At 50.1% G+C, this 8,625-nt stretch overlaps 1 protein-coding gene across 10 annotated transcripts in view; it reads left to right on the top strand.

Annotated features, from left to right (window-relative positions):
• The first annotated feature begins 201 nt into the window (after nt 1–201).
• PARS2 (prolyl-tRNA synthetase 2, mitochondrial) overlaps nt 202–8,625 on the top strand; it is a 33,006-nt gene continuing 24,582 nt past the window's right edge. For 5 of the 10 annotated variants that reach the window (XR_012497231.1, XR_002138255.2, XR_002138253.2 and 2 more), the window contains exon 1: nt 202–334. Coding sequence is in view for 1 of the 10 variants with exons in the window: in XM_019742861.2 (XP_019598420.2) it covers nt 4,528–5,946 (1,419 nt within the window). In the remaining 9 variants the exon portion in view is untranslated. Of the gene's footprint in view, nt 335–4,498; nt 8,052–8,625 lie in introns of those variants that run through there. The other 5 variants (XR_002138254.2, XR_002138256.2, XR_002138252.2 and 2 more) reach the window with 2 other exon arrangements.

Below are 8,625 nucleotides of genomic sequence, written 5' to 3'. Positions count from 1 at the left end.
CCCAGACAGTAGGAGTGAACACTAGACTCAGAACCCAGAAAATCGGCTTTGATCATAGAGTTACACCTCCCTAAATCCTAGAGGGCACTTCCGGAACGTTGATTTACTCATTGCGGCCCAGGCCAATCTGTGATCTTGGAGAGAGCTGGGTTCTCTCTCCCTGGCTAAGCTTCCGGAACATTTCTTACTGGTGTCTACAGTGGGGTGGGCTTGTCCCCGTGAGCGCGGCTTTGTGATTGGCTAGAAGGACAGGGGGCGGAGCTTTAACGGACACCCCCTGGCGCAGGAGCCTTAGCCCGGCGTGGCGGTCGCCGGGGTTGCGGAACACTAATTGGTGAGTGTGGGTGACAGCGAGGGTTTAGGGACGGGCAGGGGGCGGTGGAGCGAAGAGTGGGCTCTGGGCGCGGAGACCCTGGATCCTGGTGTTCGCTTTCCCATGTGCATCCCGTCCTTGGGTTGGGGCGGTGTTACAGTCACTTAAACTTTTGGAGAACGCTCTTCTAATCTGTTTCCTCTGCGGAAAACTTGAGGGCAGGACTTCCTCCCTTCTCTACTTCAGGTTGTTGTAGCACAGGTTTTCCTAGAAGTGCCAGCCCTGGATATAGACCCTCAGGGATCACCTGGTGGCTGAGTCAATGTTCCCATTTTACTTATGGGAAAACTGAGGTCGGAAAAGTCATTTGACCAGGTCACCCAGCCAGTGAAGGCCGAGCCAGTTCATAGAACTAGGTCTAGGGTTCCATTGCTGTGCTTTGAAGCATGGTCCGTGATGGAGACTTCGTGGGACTTGGAGGCAGGGACTTAGCCTGCAGTTGTAGCCCTATGCTCTGCCATGTCACACGACACAATGATTTCACATCTCTGAGCCTCGCTCTTCCGTGAATTGGGCATAATAATAGCAAACACTATATACCGAGCCCTGTTACAAGCACTTTATGCACAGCTTTCCTGCTTGGATTGCATGGCCATTGTGAGTCAGAGAACCTTAAAAAAAAAAAAGGCCCGTGTTGGAAAGACAGAGTAGATGCTTTATAAAAATTTACTGAATGACTCAGAAGCTCTTTTCCAGAGTCTGAGGTGCAGGACTCATTAGTTACTATATTGCTTTCAAGTTATTGTGTGTGGAAAAATTGAGATAATATAATCATTCTCCTGTTGGGGTAAGCTGAGGGGTCTGAGGACCGGTACACATTTGGGGCTAGGGACAGAGGGGTTAAGGCTCTTATTGAAATTATCCAGATAATTTCCTATTGCACCCCTTCACTTTGCTCTTCATTTACTACTATGTTTAATCAACAAACAAGAACAGCCCAAATATTAGGCATTGTCTTAGGCCCTGAAATCTAAAAATGCAGAAAACCTCAGGAACTCATAGTTTAACAGGGGAATAGGGCATGAAACATTGTTCACTCCCAATTCCTGGCACACAGCAGTTTCTCAAAAACGTGTTTGAAAATTATTCCATTACAGTATTTTAGAAAGAGGTGTTTGCAGTGGGAACACAGAAAAGGAAGTGACTATCTCTGTTTGGAAGTGTTGGAGAAGGCTTCTTGCAATAAGTGAACCTTGACTGATGAATTGGAGTTACTGGGGGCAAGTTTGCCTGTTCCTGGAAAGATGAGCAGTTTGGGGTATGTTAGGGAAGAGGTAGGATAAGAAGCTGAAAGAAGGGTGTTGGGGTAAAAATATAAAGAGGCTTTGGTACCATTCCGAGAAAATTATGGGGAGCCATTAGTGGATTATAAACAGGGGAGTGATCAAATCGAAATATCTGTTATATGGAGACTGGATGGCCGGGTTCAGAATCATTCCGCTTACTCGTTGATAGACATTTATTGAGTGTCCGCTCTGTCCAGGCACCCTTCTGGATGCTGCAGATACAACTTGGAATGAAATACACATGGTTACTGCCTGCAGGGAGTTGACAGTCTAACTCAGAATGGGTGAACAGTTAGGCTTCTGCGGTGGTGCTCCCAGGATGGTCCCGGGGTCAGCAGCATCAGCGTCACCGGGGAACTTGTAAGAAATACAGGTTTTCTGCCTGTACCGACCTACTGAATCAGAGTGTCTCAGGGTGAGGCTCCACAATCAGTGTTTTAACAAGCACACCAGGTAATTCTGATGCTCACTTACGTTTCAGAACCGCTGGTCGCCTGTAATGTGGCAAGTGGTATTGAGGGGCTAACCCAAGGTTGAGGCCATAAGGGACAGAAATAAGGGGGTGGACCTGAGAGTAATCATGGAGAAAGACTCATTGGCTTTAGGAGGAGCCAAAGGTGAAGGCATTTCTGGCTTGGGCCACTGGCCTGAGGTGGGACCTCCAGTAGTGGAGGCAGGTATGACCCACATGTGCCTTGCCTCCAGGGCCCGCGCTTCTCTGTGCAGTCACACAAGGATGCTGTAGCAGTGCCTCCCAACCTTTTTTAGGTCATAGGCCACACAGGAAATGATAATATTTGTACAGTGCACAGGGAGAATGTAAGAAGCTGCCTGAGTTGGGAGAGGACCAGCTGGAGGACTTGAGGCTGAAAGCTGGAGGTGACCACCTAGGGATTCGAGCTTTCCAGAGCTGAGAGAAATCAGTAACCCATTCTCAGCGTACTGCAGGAGAGCTTTGCTCTATGGAATATACTGAAAATCAGAGGTGCTCACTAAATTTGACAATATAAATTAAGAACCTTGAAAGTTTATACCCTTTGACTCAGTAATTCCATTCCTGAAAATCATCTCCCAAATATCTCCTTCTGTTCTTTGTAGATTATGTATAAAGAAGAAAACCAACTACTCTCTGGTAGTAGGAGAATCGTTCTCAATATAGTCAATCAGTGAAATGTTGTACTGCCATTAGAAATGTGTGAATATTTGGTAAAATAGAGATACCTATGTGCTCATTCATCAGACAGTGTCTAGTAAGCCCCTACTGTGTGCTGAGTGGAGAGCAAATTAGACGTGGTCCTTGCACACACAGAGCAGAGTGCCTGGGGGAAGATGGACGGCCCAGTGAGCAGTCATTCCAAAGAGTGATTGCTGTGTGATTGGAGACACGTGGACTGCTGCAGGAGCAGCTGGTCTCTGGGAGGTGGGACAGGGAAGGCGTCCTGGAGGACAGGACGGTAACCCTGAGCCTGGAGCCTGCGTAGATGTTGGCCTGCAAAGATGACTGTGTTGAAAAGTGAGCATGGCGCAGCTGGAACATGGAGAGGGCAATGGTTAGACGAGGCCAGAGGGGACCGGCAGCCAGCTCACGTGGGGCCTTGGGCACTGTGAAGATCAGAAGCTGAGACTTAATTCTAAGGGTAGCAGGAAGCTGTTGGAGAACTTTAAGCAAGACAATCTGTTATCGTTTGTGTTTTGGAAGTGCCCCTCTGGCTGCAGCATGGAGATTGGATTGGACGAGGGAGGGGATGGAAGCTGGCAGCCCAGTGAGGAGGCTGTTGGCAGTAGTCGAGTGAGATGCTGGTGGCCTGGACCTGGGTGCAGGCTGTAGAGGGGGAGAGAAGGGACAGATTGAACAGCAAGTAAAGGAGTAGAAATGACAGGGCCAAGAGGGTTGGTGTATGTGGGGCATGGGGGAGGGAGAAGGTAAACCCAGGTTTCTGGTTTGGGCAAAGTGTGGCTTGCAGTGCCCTTCAGAGGGATAGGCTGCACTGGAGGGGGGTGGGTTTGGGGGGAAGGTGCTGACTTTGAAATGCAGTGTGTTCTCCAAGAGGTCTGAAGCTCGAGAGACACGTACAGAGTGGAGATGTTGACATGGAACCATTAGCATGTGGCCTGACCAGGGTGTGGTGTGCACGTGTGTGTGTGTGTGTGTGTGTGCGTGCATGTGAGAGAGAGAGAGAAAAAGAGAGAGAGAAGCACACAACATTTGACATTTAAGTGGGGTGGGCAAAGGACAGGGCTGGCAAAAGAAATGAGGGATCGTCAGCTGCAGTTGTCTCTGGGCCGAGGGATTGTAGTTGCTTTCCTTTCCTTTTTGTTTGTTTTTTCCCAGTTTTCTATAATAATAATATCAAACATCAATTGAGCTCATAGGATACGCCAGCTATTGTTCTGATAACTTTTTATAACTCTTCTAAATTCCTACAGTAAACCTACAGGGTAGATCCTATTGTATTACCATTTAAGAGAAGAAGAAACTGAGCACAGAGGGGTTAAGTCACATGTCCCAAGCTACACAGGGCGCCATCAGCGGGACGCTCAGCTGGGATCCAGGCTGCCTGGTTCCAGAGTGCAGGGTGCAGTCGCCACCCATTCACCTCTCTCCGCAGAATGCTGTTATATTTTTTTGTAAGTGGGAAAATACTGATTATTTTTTAACATGGCAGTAAGAAGTAATAGCAGTAGTACTTGGATCTGCTAGAAAATTAGAAATGAAAGGATTTGCATCTGCAGAATCGGTGGTTGTCTTAGAAGTTTGTTGGAGACCCGACTGAGCTGGCTACTTCACGGTGTCAGAAGACAGCTAACACTTATCTGTGCTCGACTCATTTTTCTCCAGGCACAAGTGCTTCTCTGTGCCAGGGTGTCATGGAAGGGCTGCTGACGAGATTCAGAGCACTGGCCACCTGCAGCCACCAGCTCTCCGGGTATGTGTCCTGCAGGTTTCACCACTGTGCCCCAGGGAGAGGGAAGCGCTTGGTGCTGTCCCGAGTGTTCCAGCCCCAGAACCTTCGGGAAGACCAGGTGCTCTCCCTGGAGGACAGATCTGGCGACCTGACCTGTAAGAGCCAGCGGCTGATGCTGCAGGTGGGCCTGATCCACCCAGCCAGCTCTGGCTGTTACCACCTCCTGCCGTACACCGTCCGTGCCCTGGAGAAGCTGGTGCGGGTCATAGACCAGGAGATGCAGGCCATTGGGGGGCAGAAGGTCAACATGCCCAGTCTCAGCCCGGCAGAGCTCTGGCGAGCCACCAACCGGTGGGACTTGATGGGCAAGGAGCTGCTAAGACTTAGAGACAGACACGGCAAGGAATACTGCTTAGGACCAACTCACGAGGAAGCCATCACAGCCCTGGTTGCCTCCCAGAAGACACTGTCCTACAAGCAGCTTCCGTTCCTGCTGTACCAGGTGACAAGGAAGTTTCGGGATGAGCCCAGGCCCCGCTTTGGTCTTCTCCGTGGCCGAGAGTTTTACATGAAGGACATGTACACCTTTGACTCCTCCCCAGAGGCCGCCCGGCAGACCTACAGCCTGGTGTGTGACGCCTATGACAGCCTGTTTGACCGGCTGGGGCTGCGCTGCGTCAAGGTCCAGGCAGACGTGGGTAGCATCGGGGGCACGATGTCTCATGAGTTCCAGCTACCAGTGGATGTTGGAGAGGACCGGTTTGTAGTCTGTCACAGCTGCAGCTTCTCAGCCAACCTGGAGACACTAGACTTGTCACAAAAGAACTGCCCTGCTTGCCAGGGACCACTGACCGAAACCAAAGGCATTGAGGTGGGGCACACGTTTTACCTGGGTACCAAGTACTCCTCCATTTTCAATGCCCAGTTTATCAACGTCCACGGCAAACCGTCCCTGGCTGAAATGGGGTGCTATGGCTTGGGGGTGACGCGGATCTTGGCTGCTGCCATCGAGGTGCTCTCCACAGAAGACTGCATTCGCTGGCCCGGCCTTCTGGCCCCTTACCAAGTCTGCCTCATCCCCCCAAAGAAGGGCAGTAGGGAGGAGGTGGCCGTAGAGCTCACAGGGCACCTGTACGACCACATCACAGAGGCGGTGCCACAGCTGCGAGGGGAGATCCTGCTGGATGACAGGACCCACCTGACCATTGGGAACAGACTGAAGGACGCCAACAAGTTTGGCTACCCCTTTGTCATCATCGCTGGCAAGAGGGCCCTGGAGGACCCCGCTCACTTTGAGGTTTGGTGCCAGAACACTGGGGAGGTGGTCTTCCTCACCACAGAAGGAGTCATGGAATTACTGAGCCAAGTACAGGTTGTCTAGATGCCCCCAGCCCACCCCTGCCCATCTCTCAGCCTTGGAGTTCATTCTAATGCTGCCGTTTCCTTTGCTCCTTTCTGGGCCTAGTCTGCAGAAACAGGGAAGCTCATGGAAGGTGAGAACATGGTAGGGAAACCGATTTTTACCCAGTAGTTTGTTCAAACTATTTGTATTTAAAGTCGTTAACTTGGCCCCTTTCTCTGGACCCGCCATACTGCCATATACCATTCCTCTTATATTCCGGTGTGGAAGCTTTTGGTAGGAGGCAGAGAGGCAAGAAAGAGCAGAGTTCTCGTCTTGGCCCTCGGGAGAGTCACTTCCCTTCTCTCAGCTGAGTTTCCCACGTGTAGCATGGGAGGGCTGATGGCAGGGCCCTTCCAGCTCCGACAGCCTGACCACAAGCCACTTGCTGCCTACGGCCTGGGAGCAGGCTCACCAGCCTCCTCCACTGGGACATGTCGTCTCCCCTGCCGGGGCCTGTTTCCCCACCTGTGACATGAGAAGATGGAACTAGATCTGTAGATTTCTTAACAGACGTCTGTCACGGGCTGGTTCCATGAGCGGTTCCTGACAAACCTGGTTCCTCTGATCCGCCTTAGTCTAAGCTACACAGAAAGTTGACATAATCAGCTAATGGCCCCCAATCCACCCCCCGAGACCTGGCTCTATTTCGGTGGCTTTGCACTGAGATTGTGTTGGATCAGTTGAATAAAGTCAAACTATTGGGACGAGCTTTGCATGTTCATTTGAAACAACGGTGACACCTGCCATCTAAATAGTGTAGTGGCTTCCAGTCTTGAGACTTTCTTTTCCACCATTTCTACACTCCACTCGGGGAAAAAAAGGGTGGCTGGGAAAGTGTTCTAAACATTTCCCTCCACAAATATCAGGTATAACAGACTTTAAGGGCCACGGTGACCTTGTCCTGTGCAGAGTTGGATCCTAGAGTCACAACAGGGCTGAATATCGAGGTCTCTGCCTGAATTATGTGGAAAACTAGGAGCAGACTTGAGCCCCCACTGCAGTGTCACCTGCTTCCACTGCTCCTGCTCACCAGATTAGGGTCCCGACATAGCCAAATCTAACAAGAATTTATCGAGGGCAAGCTGAACGCCACCCCCTCTGGAAAACATGCCTGACAGCTCCTGGAAGTGGTTTTCCCTCTGGCTCCCCAGCGCTCTCCTGTTCAGCCCTGATGGCTTTGTCCTTGTTTGGTGGGCCAGCCTCGGTGGTCAGCTCACTGTGGCCCGGGTCCTAGGCTGGTTCCTAGTGCACTGCAGTTCTGTCTTGGCCAGTTGTTCCACCTGCCACACAGCTGCCCAGCAGCTTGTTACTGCCACTGCTGTTACTGCCAGAGTAACCCCACCACCAAGCACACACCATCAAGTTTCCTAATGAATGCATGTGCCAACCCCTAATGACCCCCAGGCCTACCACTGGAGCTTGGGGCCCAGCACGCAAGCCCGGGAACGTGGATTCTGAGAGCAGCCCGGGAACGTGGATTCTGAGGGCAGCCCGGGAACGTGGATTCTGAGAGCAGCCCGGGAACGTGGATTCTGAGGGCAGCCTAGAAAGGTTGGACTGTGAGGCAGGTGAGCTTGCCCTCGGCTGCACGTTGGAATCACCTGGTTCCCACTAAGAGGTTCTGTGATGGTCTGGAGTGTGGCCAGGTGTCGGGGATTGTAAAGCTCTCTGGATAGTTCTGTGTAAAGCGATTGAGAGCTCCTGCTATGCAGGTAGTTGCCTTCTCTGAGCCCACTTTGTAGTTCAGCATTTCTTTGTGTAATTTCGGTTGTACATTATCAGACTGCTGTGAACTCTCTGCTTTTAATAACTTGGTTGTGTAGGAGTGTGAGTAACATCAAGGTGATGTTAATTGTGTTTTTTGACCTTGCTGGAATGGTGTGAGCTGAGTTTGTACCCAAGAACACTATGGTGATCTCTGAATATTATAAGGGCTTATTCAAGCATTTAAGATATGATGTGCATAGAAAATGGCCTGAGAAATGGGCCAAATTTCATCCTCCATCATGACAACACTCTGTGTCATACATGGCTTCTGGTATACAGCAGTTTCTGTCAAATAAAAATGTTACGATGTGTCCTCATCCACCTTATTCACTGGATCTGGCACCGTGTGACTTCTGGCTCTTCCCCAAAGTCAAAACAACCATGAAAGGAAAACATTTTGAATCAATTCAGGACATCGAGGCAGCAACAGTGCAACTAGACACTCACCAAAGAGGACTTCCAGAACTGCTTCAGAACGTGGCAAGCACAAAGGCATAAGTGTGTTTGAAATGAGGGGGAATATTTTGAGGGGAATTGATGGCAATGTGTCTTTTACTGTAATACATTTTAAACATTCACCATACTTTTTTATCACACCTCGTGTATATAAACTTTGTGATATGGCAGGACTTCTTAATTTGTATAGTTAAAACAACCATAGGCTTTATGTTAGAGATCTGTTGATGCCTTTGGAGATTTTTAAATAGATAACAAACCATAAATAGTAATAAATAAAATAATGGCTTACATCACAGTGACCCAGGCTAGAGACTCAAGTCCACTGCCTGGGCCACTTGATAGCCATGTGACCTTGTGCAAGTCTGACCTTCCTCATAGTCCCTGTCCCTCATGGGTAAAATGGGGACAGCAGTGCCTGGCTCAGAGCAGGTG

The sequence above is a fragment of the Rhinolophus sinicus genome, linkage group LG06, assembly GCF_036562045.2.
Source record: "Rhinolophus sinicus isolate RSC01 linkage group LG06, ASM3656204v1, whole genome shotgun sequence".
In the NCBI taxonomy this organism is placed as follows: domain Eukaryota; kingdom Metazoa; phylum Chordata; class Mammalia; order Chiroptera; family Rhinolophidae; genus Rhinolophus; species Rhinolophus sinicus.
Note: the sequence above shows the minus strand (reverse complement) of the source record. Positions and strands in the feature narration are given on the sequence as shown.